The sequence below is a fragment of the Bombina bombina genome, chromosome 1 (genome assembly GCF_027579735.1).
Source record: "Bombina bombina isolate aBomBom1 chromosome 1, aBomBom1.pri, whole genome shotgun sequence".
Classification (NCBI taxonomy): domain Eukaryota; kingdom Metazoa; phylum Chordata; class Amphibia; order Anura; family Bombinatoridae; genus Bombina; species Bombina bombina.
In genome coordinates this window covers 1,279,656,222-1,279,673,590 of record NC_069499.1, presented here as the reverse complement: position 1 = coordinate 1,279,673,590, position 17,369 = coordinate 1,279,656,222, and the positions used below count along the sequence as shown (strand labels likewise).

Below are 17,369 nucleotides of genomic sequence, written 5' to 3'. Positions count from 1 at the left end.
CAAATGACTGGGGATTGTGGGAGGGGGAGTGATACTTAACAGCTTTGCTGAGGTGTTCTTTGCCTCCTCCTGCTGGCCAGGAGTGATATTCACAATAGTAATTGATGATCCCGTGGACTCACAATATCCGGAAAGAAATTTATCAGGTAAGCATACATTTTGTTTTTCCTCCACTTTTTTGTGTGTCATACCAATACAAACAAAAAAAAAATATGAGAATGACTAAGCATTTGTAATTGCAACAATTTTCTAAGCGAAGTGGTGCATTATCTGACAGAAATGCAGGGTTGCCAATATTTTTGGCCATGACTGTGTGTGTGTATATGTATATATATATATGTGTGTGTGTGTGTGTGTGTTATGGGTAATTCTAGGATTACCCGGGTAAAACGAACATTACCCAAGCAGCTGTGGGTAAAGCCTGATGTATAATCATAAATCCCCTCAGAGTGCAGAGTCACAGCATCAAACATATATAGCATGCACTGTAATTCCCCATCTTTACTATTTTTTTTTTGCCTCCGCCTGAGTAAACCTTATTACAGTACATCTGACTTTACCCAGAGCAACTTGGGTAATGTCCGTATTACCCGGATTTCATACTTTACCCGTAACATACATACACATATATATGTGTGTGTGTTTATAAACAAACAGTTCCACATTTTGGTGATTTTTGTGTGTGTGCACAGTTTAAAGGGATAGTCTAGTCAAAATTAAACTTTCATGATTCAGATAGAGCATGCAATTTTAGCAAATTTTTCTTCATTCTTTTGGTATTTTTATTTGAAAAAGCAAGAATGCAAGCTTAGGAACTGGCGCATTTTTGGTTCAGCAACTGTGTAGCGCTTGCTGATTGGTGTTTAAATGTAGCCACCAATCAGCAAGCGCTACCCAGGTGCTGAACAAAAAATGTGCCGGCTCCTAAGCTTACATTTTTTCAAATAAAGATACAAAGAGAACGAAGAAAAATGGATAATATGAGTAAATTAGAAAGTTGTTTAAAATTGCATGTGCTATCTTAATCATGAATATCCCTTTAGAAAAAAAAAGTTGTATTGGGTGTCCGTCACACATACTTGCCACCTATTACTCTATGTCCTAAAGAAAAGAGTGCATTCAATCACCATGATTTACTGTTTTAACACACACAAGTTTTTATGTTGGTGTTTAGACAGTGTTCAGAATGATGGAATGCCAATGCCACATGTTCTGGGCCCAATAGTTTCAAGGTACTACTTTGATTTTTTTCCCCTCAAAACATGTATAAACACAACTATAGGCCTTCACTTGTGTTTTCTTTGACAATGCTTTCTATTCCTTTAGCTTCTGAAATGGATCTTATAAAGAAGTATGAACAAGATGTAGTTTATTTGGTCCATTAGGAGATACAGTATGGAAGCTGTATTTGAGGTTTACAAATCATCAAATATAAATAACCTGGAACAATGCACAAAAATTGCTTAACATTGACATCCGGCAGTAAAAGCTGAAAAAATACAGAGAAGTGAACTGTTTTACAGTAATATACATATCGCCCTCAAATGGGCCATCGTGTTCACTATCAAAAAGGCCATGAAAAACCTACAATGCAGGATTATTGGCCACTGCAACTGAATAGCTTCTTGATGCGGCACATTTGTGGAAAATGAACACAATTTTGAAACCACATTAGGGTGTGAGAAATGTTTAGTTCTAGAACATTCCCTTCAATTTATAACAAAACAAAATGTAACAAAAAAATACATAAATATGGCAATCCAAATATTTTGCAATACCACAGTTTTTTTGTACTAAACCACTTGCAAAACACTTTCATCAAATGAATTATCTGTTCTCCCATCAGAATACAAACAGTTACATGAACTTTATAAATAAACTTGTTTAAAGATTTCACAATGTAGAAAAATGAACCTGGAGGAGTGAGGCTAACCCATTAAGATGAACAGTCTAGTTCTAAACATTTTACACACCCTAATAAGTCACACAGCATTATAAAAAAGGAGGCTTGCTGAGGAATACTCTCAGTCAAGCTCTATGATATCATCATCATCATCTTCTGTTGGTGACTCCACACGTTTTCTTTTAGTGCTGATTGGTTCTTCTTTGTCAGACAGTTTTCGCTTCATGCTTGTATTCTCCATATTGTCATCAGAATTGCTGGATGAAGGACTTTCATCACCAGAGTCTACAATCAAAACGTCGTCTTGATCTTGAGCTTTTGCAAAGACAAGGAGACCATGTAAAAACATCTCACATAATTCTACAACTTTATAAAATGACAACTGCATGATCACAATGTAGATAAAATCCAAAATTGGAGAGAAGTAAATCGGAAAGCACATTAATAATGAAGTTTTGACGTACCCAGTAGTTGTTAAAAGCATGATTGTACTTCCCAAGTGTTAGATAAAGATTTAATGGGTATATGTGAATCTTTAAATATTGAATATTATCACTGAAAAGAGTTTTAATAGCAACATGTGCTTTGTATTATCCAAGTCAATATTTAAAGCTCTGCAGAATTATGACTCTGTTTTAAGAAGCTTCAATAGTCTAGAAAAACGAAATTTATGCTTACCTGATAAATGTATTTATTTCTTGACATGAGTCCACGGATCATCTAATTACTATTGGGATATTCACCTCCTGACAAGCAGGAGGCAGCAAAGAGCAACACATTAAAGCTGTTAAATATCACCTCCCTTCTATCCAACCCCAGTCATTTGACCAAAGTAAAGGAGAGAAAGGAAGCAACAGAGGTGCATGAGGTTTAAAACATAACAAAAAATATCCTGTCATCAAAAACAGGGCAGGCCGTGGACTCATTGTGTCAAGAAATAAATACATTTATCAGGTAAGCATAAATTTTGTTTTCTTTCTAATGACACAATGAGTCCACGGATCATCTAATTACTTTTGGGAATCAATACCCAAGCTAGAGGACAGAGTTGATAAGGGAGGGACAAAACAGGGAACCTAAACAGAAGGCACCACTGCTTGAAGAACCTCTCTCCCAAAGGAAACCTCAGCCAAGGAAAAAGTATCAAACTTATAGAATTTTGAAAAAGTATGTAGAGAGGACCAAGTTGCAGCCTGGAAAATCTGTTCTACAGAAGCTTCATTTTTGAATGCCCAGGAAGAGGAAACAGCCCTCGTAGAATGAGCCGTAACCTTCTCAGGAGGCTGCTGTCCCGCAGTTTCATAGGCAAAGCGAATTATACTCTTCAACCACAAAGAAAGAGAAGTAGCCGTAGCTTTCTACACCCAACTTTCCCAGAGAAAACTACAAACAGAGCGGAAGACTGACGAAAATCCTTAGTCGCCTGTAAATAGAATTTCAGAGCACGAACCACGTCTAGGTTGTGCAGAAGACATTCCTTATGAGAAGAAGGATTAGGACATAAAGAAGGAACAACAATCTCCTGATTAATGTTCCGATCTGAAACTACTTTAGGAAGAAACACCAATTTAGTACGTAAAATAAAATTATCCGAGTGAAAGATAAGATAGGGAGACTCGTGCTGTGAAGCCGAGAGTTTAGAGACTCTACAAGCAGAAGAAATAGCAACAAGAAACAAAACCTTCCAAGATAACAACTTAATATCTAAGGAATGCATAGGTTCAAAAGGAGCCTGCTGAAGAACCATAAGAACAAGATTAAGACTCCAGGGAGGAGTAACAGGTTTGAACACAGGCCTGATTCTGATCAAGGCCTGACAGAACGATTAAACATCTGGTACCTCTGCCAGACGTTTATGTAACTAAATAGATAAGTCAGAAATTTGACCTTTCAAGGAGCTTGCCGATAAACCCTTCTCCAAACCCTCTTGGAGAAAAGATAAAATCCTAGGAATCTGAACTCTTATGGTAAATTTTCCTGGTAACAGGCTTGCGAGCCTGAATCATAGTCTCAATGACCTGATCTGAAAATCCATGCTTGGATAAAATTAAACATTCAATCTCCAAGCAGTCAGAGAAACTAGATTTGGATGAAGGAAGGGCCCTTGAAGTAGAAGGCCCTTTCTTAGAGGAAGTTTCCAAGGAGGGAGAGATGACATCTCCAGTAAGTATGCATACCAATCCCTGCGAGGCCACGCCGGAGCAATGAGAATCACCAACGCCCTCTCTTGCTTGATCCGAGCAATGACCCGAGGAAGGAGAGCCAACGGAGGAAATAGGTATGCAAGATTGAAATTACTGCCGGAGCATCTATCAGAACCGCCTTGGGGCCCTGGACCTCGACCCATACCTCGGGAGCTTGGCATTCTGACGAGATGCCATGAGATCTAGAACCGGCTGTCCCCATTTGAGAATCAAGTTGGAAAACACTTCCGGATGCAATTCCCATTCCCCCGGGTGAAAGGTCTGTCTGCTCAGAAAACTTGCTTCCCAGTTGTCCACTCCTGGAATGTGGATCGCAGACAGACAACAGTTGTGGGTCTCCACCCACTGAATAATCTTGGACACCTCTTTCATGGCCAAAGAACTCAGAGTTCCACCCTGATGGTTGATGTAAGCCACTGAGGTTATGATGGCCGACTGAAATCTGATAAACCGGGCAGAAGCTAACTGAGGCCAGGCCAGAAGAGCATTGAAGATTTCTCTTAGCTCTAGAATGTTTATGGGGAGAACAGATTCTTCCTGAGTCCATGTCCCTTGAGCCCTAAGAAGGCCCCAGACTGCTCCCCAACCTGTCAGGCTGGCGTCCATAGTCACCATCACCCAGATAGGTCTGTGAAAACAGGTTCCCTGGGAGAGATGATCCTGAGACAACCACCAAGGAAGAGAATCTCTTGTCATCTGATCCAAATGAATTTGCGGAGACAGATCCGCGTAATCCCCGTTCTACTGTCTGAGCATGCATAACTGCAAAGGTCTGAGATGGAAACGAGAAAAAGGAATAATATCCATGGCGGCTACCATGAGACTGATTACCTCCATACATTGAGCCATTGATGGCTGAGGAGAGGACTGAAGAGACCGACAAGATTTGAAAATCTTGGATTTTCTGACCTCTGTCAGAAATATTTTCATCAAAACGGAATCTATTATGGTTCCCAAAAAGACTACCCTTGTAGATGTAATTAAGGAACTCTTTTCCAGATTCACCTTCCAACCGTGAGAGCACAGGAAGGATACAAGCATCTCAGTGTGGGAGCTGCTAGATGATAAGACTGGGCCTGAACCAGAATGTCCTCCAGATAAGGCGCCACTGCAATACCCTGTAACCAGAGCACTGCCAACAGAGATTCCCAGAACCTTAGAAAAAAATCTGGGAGCTGTAGCTAGTCTGAAAGGAAGAGCCACAAACTGGAAGTGTTTGTGGAGAAAAGCAAATCTCAGAAACTTGTGATGATCCCTGTGGATGGGAACATGAAGGTACACATCCTTTAAATCTACTGTTGTCATAAATTGACCCTCTTAAAGAATGTAACGAATAGTTTCCTTTTTGAAGGACGGTACTCTGGTCTGGTCTGAAGGTTCCCTCTTTCTTGGGAACCACAAACAGATTGGAGTAAAATCCCAGACCCTGCTCCTGTACTGGGACAGGAACTATCGCTCCCATTTCGGATAGATCCAGAACACAACGTAAGAACAACTCTTTTTATCTGGTCTACAGATAATCTTGAGAGAAGAAATCTGCCCCTGGGTGGAAAGGTCTTGAATGTTTTTGAGGGGGAGGAAGGTTTACCCTTGAAGTTTCCTAAGGAACGAAAATTACTCTGACGTCCCTTCTGCTTAGATTTCTTATCCTGAGGAAGGAAATGACCCTTTCCTCCTGTAATGTCAGATATAATCTCAGCCAAAGCTGGGCCAAACAAGGTCTTACCCTTGCAAGGAATAGACAAAAGCTTAGACGACACATCTGCAGACCAAGATTTCAGCCATAAAGCTCTTCGAGCCAGAATGGCAAAACTAGAAATCTTTGCTCCCAACTTGATAACTTGAAGGTTAGCATCAGAAATGAAATTGGCCAATTTAAGAGCCCTGATCCTGTCCTGTATCTCTTCAAGGGGAATGTCTGTTTGAAAACAATCAGACAACGCATCAAACCAGTATGCCGCCACACTAGAAACGGTAGCAATACACACCGCAGGTTGCCATTGTAAACCCTGGTGAACGCACATTTTCTTAAGAAAACCCTCCAGTTTCTTATCCATAGGGTCCTTAAAAGAACACCATTACTGTTTGTTTAAATTTTAAAACAAAACTGCTTTATTTTTGAAGCAATGCAAAATCTGTTCCAATCAGCCAATAGAATGCAAGCTCAATCCTATTGACTGATTGCATCAGCCAATAGGATTTTTCTACCTTAATTTCAATTGGCTGATAGAATTCTATCAGCCAATCGGAACTGAAGGGACGCCATCTTGGATGACGTCATTTAAAGGAACCTTCATTCAGTCGTCGAAGAAAGAAGCGGATGCTCCACAGTCGGATGTCTTGAAGATGGACCCGCTCCGCGCCGGATGGATGAAGATAGAAGATGACGTTTGGATGAAGACATCTGCCCGGTTGGGTGAAGATGTCTGATTACTTTGGGGCAATGCCCCGCAAAAGGCCCTTTTGCAATTTAGTGTAGGGCAGGGTTTTTTTTATTTTGGGGGCTTTTTTATTTTGTCAGGGGGATTAGAGTAGGTGTAATTAGTTTAAAAATCTTGTAATTATTTTATTATTTTCTGTAATTTAGCGTTTGTTTTTTTCGTACTTTAGATTTTTTTTAAATTGTAATTAATTGTATTTAGTTTAGGTAATTCATTTAATTATAGTGTAGTGTTAGGTGTAATTGTAACTTAGGTTAGGTTTTATTTTACAGGTAAATTTGTCTTTAGTTTAACTAGGTAGTTATTAAATAGTTAATAACTATTTAATAACTATTGTACCTAGTTAAAATACAAACTTTCCTGTAAAATAAAAAAAACCCTAAGCTAGATACAATGTAACTATTAGTTATATTGTAGCTAGCTTAGGGTTTATTTTATCGGTAAGTATTACGTTTTAAATAGGAATAATTTAGCTAATTATAGTAATTTTATTTAGATTTATTTAAATTATATTTAAGTTAGGGAGGGTTAGGGTTAGACTTAGATTTAGGGGTTAATACATTTAATATAGTGGTGGCGACGTTGGGGTCGGCAGATTAGGGATTAATAAATGTAGGTTGTGTCAACGATGTTCGGGCCGGTAGATTTGGGTTAATAAAATTTAACTAGTGTTTGCGATGCAGGAGTACGGCGGTTTAGGGGTTAATATATTTATTATAGTGACGGTGATGTCTGGTTCAGCAGATTAGGGGTTAAAATATTTATTTTATTGTTTGCGATGTGGGGGGCCTCGGTTTAGGGGTTAATAGGTAGTTTATGGGTGTTAGCGTACTTTTTAGCACTTTAGTTAAGAGTTTTATGCTACGGCATTGTAGTGTAAAACTCTTAACTACTGACTTTAAAATGCGGTATCAGTCTTGACAGGAGAGGCTGTACTGCTCACTTTTGGTCAGACTCGAAATACCGGCGTTATACAAGTCCCATTGAAAATATAGGATACGCAATTGACGTAAGTGGATTTGCGGTATTTCCGAGTCTGGCCAAAAAAGTGAGCGGTGAGCCTGTCATTTCAAGACTCGTAATACCAGCGGGAGTTAAAAAAGCAGCGTTGGGACCTCTCAACGCTACTTTTTAACCCTAACGCACAACTCATAATCTTGCCGAGCAAGGCAGCTCACTAGGTTTGGAGAGGTCCTTTCCCTCACATTGACCTGTGGAAAATAATAAGGGCAGCAACTTTTATTTAAATATGAGGGAGGCGCAGTGAGAATTATTTCCAAGTTCCCTTTGCTTAAAAGCCACCAATGCTCTACTGAAGAGACTGAAATTGACTACAGCTACACCCTGGAGTAAAAACAGCACATACTAGTACTGCAAATAAAATAATAATCTCTTGATTGAAGAATCTTTTCAGACACCTAACTTTACCACTTCCTTACACTAACATAGGCAAAGAGAATGACTGGGGTTGGATAGAAGGTAGGTGATATCTAACAGCTTTGCTGTGGTACTCTGTTGCCTCCTGCTGGCCAGGAGGTGAATATCCCAATAGTAATTAGATGATCTGTGGATTCATGTCATTAGAAAGAAATATACTTAATGCAGGACAACCAACTTAAAGGGACACTCATGTCAAAATTAAACTTTCATGAGTCAAAGCAGCAATTTTAAACAAATTTCCCATTTATTAATAAAATGTGCACAGTCTTTTTATATTTACACTGAGTCATTAGCTCCTATTGAGCATGTGCAAGAATTCACAGAATATACATATATGCATTTGTGATTGGCTGATGGCTGTCACATGATAGAGAGGGAGTGGAAATAGACTATTCACTTGAAGTTCAGACTAAGTGCTATCACATTGTCTTGTTATCATGCATTTGTCGATTATATAAATCTACTGTATTCTACTGGTCCTGTAAACTCATTTTAAAATTAAATAATCCTCAATTTTTAGCATTTTGTTAGTTATGATACTAAATATATTAAAACAGAAGTGTGATTTTATATATCTTTAAAAATAAACATAAGAAAAACTTTAAACAAGATTTTAAAATAAAACTTGAGGGCTACTGAGTGCTGAGTTAAGAACATACCTGAGGATGTTGATGGCTGGGCTCCGTCGTCGCTTCCATTTGTTATACCTCCAGAGGTTGCTTCTGCTGGTTTCTGAGGCTCCTTTTCAGGTGCCTTTTCAGGAGCATCTCCTACAACTTCAAACTCCACATCTTTCTCCAAATCTTCACTACACACACAAGACAAAATAGGCTGCAAATTAAAACATTTTCAAGTACAGGGCTCAATAAATAGGTGTTCCAACTTGCAATCACTCCTTGAAATTGAGACCTGATACCTGCCTGAAGTATCCTTAAACGTGTACGAACAACAATAAAAAAAAAAAATCCTTATGGGGCGGAAATATGAGTGACACAATTGGTCATGTGACAGCAGAAAGAAAATGGTGGAGAGACCATATAGAGGCAATAGAAAAAAACAAAAACAAAAACACCACCGCCATTGCCCCCCTATTTGAGCAGAAGGCAATGGTGTATGGATTAATAATGTCAAACACAATAACTGTTAAAGAGACATTGTACACTAAAAGGTTCTGCCCTGTAATGTGTTCCCAATGGTCCTGGTGGAGTGTATTAAATGTTTTCCAAACATCTCATTTACCTTTAAGTGTAATTTGAAATAGCTGCTTTTGCCTATAGAAACTGTCACCTATACATAAAAATAAGAATATAAAAACGTATTCTCTGTAGAAACATTATATAAAGCAGAGGCAATAGCACTAGTCTCCCAGTGGGGGCATATTACTAGAATTTACAAAAAATACTAATGTATACTTGATATTCTTGATAGTCTATTTACTCTTGTCTGTTAATGGACCTGGGGAATGTAATGAGGTTCTCTTGCTTAAAGTATAGCGGGCAAACTGTTTATAGGAAGCTATAAGAGATGATGGTATGGGGTCTAATCAAGCACAGCATAGAAGAGATGCACGACAATAGTTCATTTCAACCCCTTAAAAGGGACACAAGTAATTTTTACTATTACAGTTATCTGAAATATAAATGTTGCTGTTCTGAATAAACAACCTTTTTCTTTTTTATGACTTGACGAGTCCACAGATCATCTTAATTACTAATGGGATACTCACCTCCTGGTCAGCAGGAGGCGGCAAAGAGCACCACAGAAGAGCTGTTAAATAGCTCCTCCCTTCCCTCCCACTTCAGTCATTCTCTTTGCCTACGTTAGTGATAGGAAGTGGTAAAGTGAGGAGTTAGAAAAGATTCTTCAATCAAGAGTTTATTATTTTTAAAGTAGTGAAAGATTGTGCTGCTTTGTCCTGGGGTGTAGCAGTAGTCCATATCAGTCTCTTCAGTAGATCTTTGGTGGCTTTAAAGCAATGGGAACTTGTGGGACATAATTCTCACTACGCCTCCCATATTAGGATGCTTCCCTATCTGCTATAGCCTGAGGTAGATTTACTCATACTTTTATTTCTCCACAGGTCGATGTGAGGGATAGGACCTCTCAAGCCTGCGAGCTTCCTTGGCTGTCAGGCAGATGTAAGGTAAGTGCTACTTTTATATTGTAGGGCCAAATAATAAAAAAAAAAGGAAAAGTGGGCACTTTTATTTAAAAAAACACAGTATGAAACAGATAAGGCTCAGTTAACAGGGGCTCTTTATGTTTGGGACATCAAGCTCTCCTTGTATGGAGACTAAATTTGACAGCCATAACTGCAGGCACTGGGGCTGGGAGTTAACCTTATTTTAAATTTCCTATGGTGGTTATTTCTCTCAACGGCTTAAACAAGCAAAATAAGCCGGTCGGGAGATAATTGTACAGTAACGCCCATGATGGGCGGGCCTATCGGGTTTGTGCGCTTTCCTGTAACTGCGTAGTACTCAGGGACACGTCTTCCATGGCACAGACGGCTGAAGAGTGTGTCACTAGAACCACATGTTTTTTTATATATTAAGCAGGCGATTCTAGTGCTATTTGTTTACGTATTTGGTTACTTTAGTACCGGATCGTTCCAGTTTCACAAGAGGGGATAGTGAATCCTGGTTGGCGGTCAGATAGGCGCCTCAGCAGGGTTGCTGAGGTGTAAGGGTGTCTGATTGTAATTAATTGGCTTTCATTTTCTATGTGACATAGCAGGGTAAAAAAGTTACCGTTTTAAATTTAAAGGCGCAGTAATTTTTTTTTTCTGTACAAAGTTTTTTTTTTTTTATTCATTTGGAGTTATTAATTCATACATAGTGAACAGCATGGACCAAGAAGCCTTGCAAGACGTCACTTGCTCCTTATGTTTGGATGTTAATGTGGAACCACCTGTCCCTTTCTGTCCCTCATGTATTTAGAGGACTTTAGCCTATAGGAAAAAGATTTTTTCTGAACAAAAGTTTTCAAAAGCGGATGCTGTCCAAGAGTCCAATGACGAGGGTCAAGGTATACCGCAGTTTTCTCCCCAATCGTCCCAAATTTTACCGCCCACACAAGCAGTGCCCTGCACTTCTGCTCTAGCGACCGCTGGAGTTACTTTAAAAGACATAGCTTCTCTCATGTCTTCTACAATTTCTGATGCATTGTCTGCTTTCCCAATGTTGCAGGGCAAACGTAAGAGGAAAACCAGACATTCAGTAAGTTCTGATGCAATTTCGGAGCTAGCCTCCCAAGGACACCAAAGAGGAGGGTACTGCTGTAGCATCTGAGGGTGAAATCTCAGATTCAGAAAGTTTATTGCCTCTGACGGACTCGGAGGTTGTAACTTTTAGGTTTAAACTAGAACACCTCCGTCTGTTGCTCAGGGAGGTTTTGGTTACTTTGGACTACTGTGACTCCACGGTAGTGGTTGTCCCTATGAAGTCTAGTAAATTGAACAGATATTTAGAGGTTCCTTTTTACTCAGACGCATTTCCAGTCCCAAAGCGAGCTTCAGAGATCATTACTAAGGAATGGGAGAGACCAGGCATACCCTTTTCTCCCTCTCCTATTTTTAAGAAGATGTTTCCCATAGCTGACTCTTTCAAGGAGGCTTGGCAAACAGTTCCTAAGGTGGAAGGGGCCGTTTCCACATTAGCCAAGAGAACTACTATTCCCATAGAGGATAGTTGTGCTTTCAAAGATCCAGGGTCTGCAATGGCAACCAGCTGCGTGCATTGCTACCGTCACTAGTGCGGCGGCATATTGGTTTGATACAGTGTCTGAGTCTCTCAGTACTGAGACTTCCTTGGAGGAGATCCAAAACAGGATAAAATCTCTGAAGCTAGCTAATGCCTTTATTACTGACGCTTCCCATCAAATTATTAAACTGGGAGCTAAGATTTCAAGTTTTTCTATTCTAGCCCGCAGAGCTTTATGGTTAAAACCTTGGTCTGCGGATGTTTCCTCTAAGTCTAAGCTTCTGGCTATTCCTTACAAGGGCAAAACCTTGTTTGGACCTGGTCTATCGGAAATTATCTCTGATATCACGGGAGGTAAGTGTCATCTTCTCACCCAAGATAAGAGAAACAAACAAAAAACGACAGAGTAATTTTCATTCCTTTCAAATTTTCAAAGGAAATTCTTCATCTTCCTCCTTTAAGTAGGAACAATCCAAACCTGCATGGAGACCTAACCAGTCTTGGACTAAGGGAAAGCAATCCAAGAAGCCTGCTATTGAATCCAAGAGACAGCATGAAGGGCATGCTCCCGATACGGGACCGGATCTTGTAGGGGGCAGACTTTTCTTCTTCACTCAGGTTTGGGTTCAGGATGTTCAGGATCCCTGGGCAATAGAGATTGTGTCCCAGGGATACAAACTAGAGTTCAAAAGTTTTCCTCCCAAAGGCAGGTTTCTACTTTCAAGATTATCTGCAAATCAGACAGAGAGAGAGGCGTTCTTACATTGCATAAGAGACCTCTCCGCTCTGGGAGTGATTGTTCCTGTTCCAGTACTGAAACAGGGTCAGGGTTTTTATTACTATCTGTTCGTGGTTCCCAAAAAGGAGGGAACCTTTAGACCAATTTTAGACCTCAAGAGTCTAAACAAATTTCTAAGGGCTCTGTCCTTCAAGATGGAAACTATTCATTCCATTTTTCCCTTAATCCAGGAGGGTCAATTTATGACAACAGTGGATTTAAAGAACGCGTACCTACATGTTCCTATTCACAGGGATCACCACAAGTTCCTAAGGTTTGCCTTCCAGGACAAACACTTCCAGTTCGTGGCTCTTCCTTTTGGTCTTGCCACTGCTCCCAGAATTTTCACAAAGGTTCTAGGGTCACTGTTGGCGGTGCTTCGGTCATGGGGCATTGGGGTGGCGCCTTATCTGGACGACATCCTAGTCCAGGCGCCATCCTTTCAACAAGCAAGATCCCACACCGACATGGTGTTATCTTTCCTGAGAACTCATGGGTGGAAGATAAATTAGGAAGAGAGTTCCTTAGTTCCAGACATAAGGGTAATCTTCTTGGGAACCATAATAGATTCTCTGTCTATGAAAATTTTTCTGACAGAAGTCAGGAAATCAAAGATTATCGATAACTGCCTAGTCCTCCAGAATACTCCCCGGCTGTCAGTGACTCAGTGTATGGAGGTAATCGGGCTGATGGTGGCGGCAATGGACATCATTCCGTTTGCTCGGTTCCACCTCAGACCTCTGCAGTTAAGCATGCTCAGACAATGGAACGGAGATTATGCAGACTTGTCTCCTCGAATAACTCTGGAGCAGGAGACAAGGGACTCTCTTCAACGGTGGTTGTCTCTGGATCATCTCTTCCAGGGAACCTGCTTTCGCAGACCATCTTGGGTGATTGTGACAACAGACGCCAGCCTTCTGGGGTGTTGAGCAGTCTGGGGCTCCCTAAAAGATCAGGGAGTTTGGAATCTTCAATGCCCTTCTGGCCTGGCCCCAGTAAGCCTCACTCACGGTTTATCAGGTTCAAGTCGGACAACATAACTTCAGTGGCTTACATCAATCAGGGAGGAACGAGGAGTTCCTTAGCGATGACAGAGGTAGCCAAAATAATCCAGTGGGTGGAAGCCCACTCTTGTTTCCTATCAGCGATCCACATCCCAGGGTTGGACAACTGGGAGGCGGATTTCCTGAGCAGGCAGACCTTTCATCTGGGGGAATGGGAAATCCATCCGGAAGTATTCTCCAACCTGAATCTCAAGTGGGGTCAGCCGGAATTGGATCTCATGGCATCCAGACAGAATGCCAAGTTTCCGAGATACGGGTCGAGGTCCAGGGACCCCCAGGCGGAGCTGATAGATTCTCTGGCAGTCCCTTAGACCTTCAGTCTAGCATACCTTTTTCCTCTGTTTGCTCTTCTTCCTCGGGTAATTGCTTGAATCAAACAGGAGAGGGCCTCAGTGATCCTCATAGCACCGGCCTGGCCTCGCAGGATTTGGTATGCAGATCTGGTGGAGATGGCAACTCTGCCACCTTGGAGACTTCGTTGAGGAAGGACCTTCCGATTCAGGGGCCTTTCCTTCACCCAAATCTAGTTTCTCTGAAGCTGACTGCTTGGAGATTGAACGCTTAATTTTATCCAAGCAGGGTTTTTCTGACTCGGTCAGAGAGACCATGATTCAGGCTCGTAAGGATTTACCATAAGATTTGGCGTAAATATCTCTATTGGTGTGAATCCAAGGGCTACTCATGGAGTAGTTAGGATTCCTAGAATTTTGTCTTTTCTCCAAGAAGGTTTAGAGAAGGGTTTATCAACGAGTTCCCTAAAGGGTCAAATCTCTGCCTCATCTATTTTGTTACACAAATGTCTGGCGGATGTCCCAGATGTACAATCATTTTGTCAGGCCTTGGTCAGGATTAGGCCTGTGTTCAAACCAGTTACTCCTCCATGGAGTCTTAATTTAGTTTTCAAAGTTCTTCAAGGGGCTCCGTTTGAGCCAATGCATTCCTTAGATATTAAGTTGTTATCTTGGAAAGTTTTATTTCTTGTTGCTATTTCTTCGGCTCGTAGTGTCAGAGCTCTCGGCATTGCAGTACAAGTCTCCTTACCTTATTTTCCATTCAGATAAGGTAGTTTTACGTACTAAAACAGAATTTAGGTTTACCTGATAAATTTCTTTCTCTTGCGATGTATCGAGTCCACGGATTCATCCATACTTGTGGGATATTCTCCTTCCTAACAGGAAGTGGCAAAGAGAGCACCCACAGTAGAGCTGTCTATATAGCTCCTCCCTTAGCTCCACCCCCCCGTCATTCGACCGAAGGCTAGGAAGAAAAAGGAGAAACTATAGGGTGCAGAGGTGACTGAAGTTTTTTAAATAAAAATATACTACCTGTCTTAAACAGACAGGGCTGGCCGTGGACTCGATACATCGCAAGAGAAAGAAATTTATTAGGTAAGCATAAATTCTGTTTTCTCTTGCAAGATGTATCGAGTCCATGGATTCATCCATACTTGTGGGATACCAATACCAAAGCTTTAGGACACTGATGAAGGGAGGGACAAGACAGGTACCTTAAACGGAAGGCACCACTGCTTGTAGAACCTTTCTCCCAAAAATAGCCTCCGAAGAAGCAAAAGTATCGAATTTGTAAAATTTGGAAAAATTATGATGCGAAGACCAAGTCGCCGCCTTACAAATCTGTTCAACAGAAGCCTCATTTTTAAAAGCCCATGTGGAAGCCACTGCTCTAGTAGAATGAGCAGTAAGCCTTTCAGGAGGCTGCTGGCCAGCAGTCTCATAAGCTAAACGGATGATGCTTTTCAGCCAAAAAAGAAAGAGGTAGCCGTAGCCTTTTGACCTCTCCGCTTACCAGAATAAACCACAAACAATGAAGATGTTTGACGGAAATCTTTAGTTGCTTGTAAGTAGAACTTTAAAGCAAGAACCACATCACGATTGTGCAACAGACATTCGTTCTTTGAAGAAGGATTAGGACACAGCGAAGGAACAACAATCTCCTGATTGATATTCCTATTAGAAACAACCTTAGGAAGGAATCCAGGTTTTGTACGCAAAACTACCTTATCTGCATGGAAAACAAGATAAGGTGAGTCACACTGTAAAGCAGATAACTCAGAAACTCTTCGAGCCGAAGAGATAGCTACTAAAAACAGAACTTACCAAGATAGAAGCTTAATATCTATGGAATGCATAGGTTCAAAGGGAACCCCATGAAGAACTTTAAGAACTAAGTTTAGGCTCCATGGTGGAGCAACGGGTTTAAATACAGGCTTGATTCTGACTAAAGCCTGACTTAACACCTGAACGTCTGGGACATCTGCCAGACGCTTGTGTAAAAGAATAGACAAAGCAGATGTGTCCTTTTAAGGAGCTAGCTGATAATCCCTTCTCCAATCCTTCTTGGAGAAAAGACAATATCCTAGGAATCCTAATCTTACTCCATGAGTAACCCTTGGATTCACACCAAGAAAGATATTTTCGCCATATCTTATGATAAATTTTCCTGGTGACAGGCTTTCTAGCCTGAATCAGGGCATCAATGACTAACTCAGAGAAACCACGCTTTGATAAAATCAGGCGTTCAATCTCCAAGCAGTCAGGCGCAGAGAAATTAGATTTGGATGCTTGAATGGACCTTGGAGCAGTTAAGCAGGCAAGAGAATGACTGGGGGGTGGAGCTAAGGGAGGAGCTATATAGACAGCTCTGCTGTGGGTGCTCTCTTTGCCACTTCCTGTTAGGAAGGAGAATATCCCACAAGTATGGATGAATCCGTGGACTCGATACATCTTGCAAGAGAAATTAGGTTGTTTCTGATCGGAATATTAATCAGGAAATTGTTGTTCCTCCTTTGTGTCTTAATCCTTCTTCCCAGAAGGAATGACTTATGCACAATTTGGACGTGGTCCGTGCTTTAAAGTTTTACCTGCAGGCGACTAAGGACTTTTCTTCTTTGTTTGTGATTTTCTCAGGCAAACGTAAGGGACAGAAAGCTACGGCTACTTCTTTCTTTTTGGCTGAAGAGTATCATACGTTTTGCATATGAGACTGCTGGACAGCAGCCGCTTGAGAGGGTTAAGGCTCATTCCACGAGGGCTGTTGCTTCCTCATGGGTATTCAAAAATGAAGCTTCTGTGGAACAGATTTGCAAGGCTGCAACTTGGTCCTTTCTTCACACTTTTTCAAAACTCTACAAATTTGACACTTTTGCCTTGGCTGAGGCCGCTTTTGGGAGAAAGGTTCTTCAAGCAGTGGTGCCTTCCGTTTAGGTTCCCTGTCTTGTCCCTCCCGTATCATCTGTGTACTCTAGCTTGGGTATTGAATCCCATTAGTAATTAAGATGATCCGTGGACTCATCGTGTCATAAAAATAAAATTTATGCTTGCCTGATAAATTTATTTATTTTTTGACACGAGTCCACAGCCCGCCCTGTTCTTGTAAGACAGGTTGTGGGTTATTGTAAACTTTAGACACCTTTGCTTTTCCTTTCTTTCCTTAACTTCGGTCGAATGACTGGAGTGGGAGGGAAGGGAGGAGCTATTTAACAGCTCTGCTGTCGTGCTCTTTGCCGCCTCCTGCTGACCAGGAGGTGAACATCCCACTAGTAATTAAGATGATCCGTGGATTCATTGTGTCAAAAAACAAATAAATTTATCAGGTAAGCATGAATTTTCTTTTTTGTCAGACTTCCTAATATAAATTCAAACAGCTTTAACCTAACATTACTCCAGACAAAAATATTTCCAATATTTAATTACTGCTTTTTGTATGAGTGCAATATACCTGTATTGCTAAAGAAGTTATTACTTAACTTGACTTTTCTACCTTTTATTTTTTCACAACACAAACAGGGTTTGAGTTATTCCCACCATTATAAATAGAC

At 40.8% G+C, this 17,369-nt stretch overlaps 1 protein-coding gene across 1 annotated transcript in view; it reads right to left on the bottom strand.

The window, feature by feature from the left end:
• Positions 1 to 1,352: 1,352 nt before the first annotated feature.
• The window catches only part of UBA2 (ubiquitin like modifier activating enzyme 2), a 51,248-nt gene continuing 35,231 nt past the window's right edge, over positions 1,353 to 17,369 (bottom strand). Inside the window, exons 16-17 of the mRNA XM_053701426.1 lie at positions 8,648 to 8,796; positions 1,353 to 2,218 (exon numbers count right to left, since the gene is read on the bottom strand). Of these exons, the coding sequence (XP_053557401.1) occupies positions 2,025 to 2,218; positions 8,648 to 8,796 (343 nt within the window). The 3' untranslated portion in view covers positions 1,353 to 2,024. The remainder of the gene's footprint in view (positions 2,219 to 8,647; positions 8,797 to 17,369) is intronic.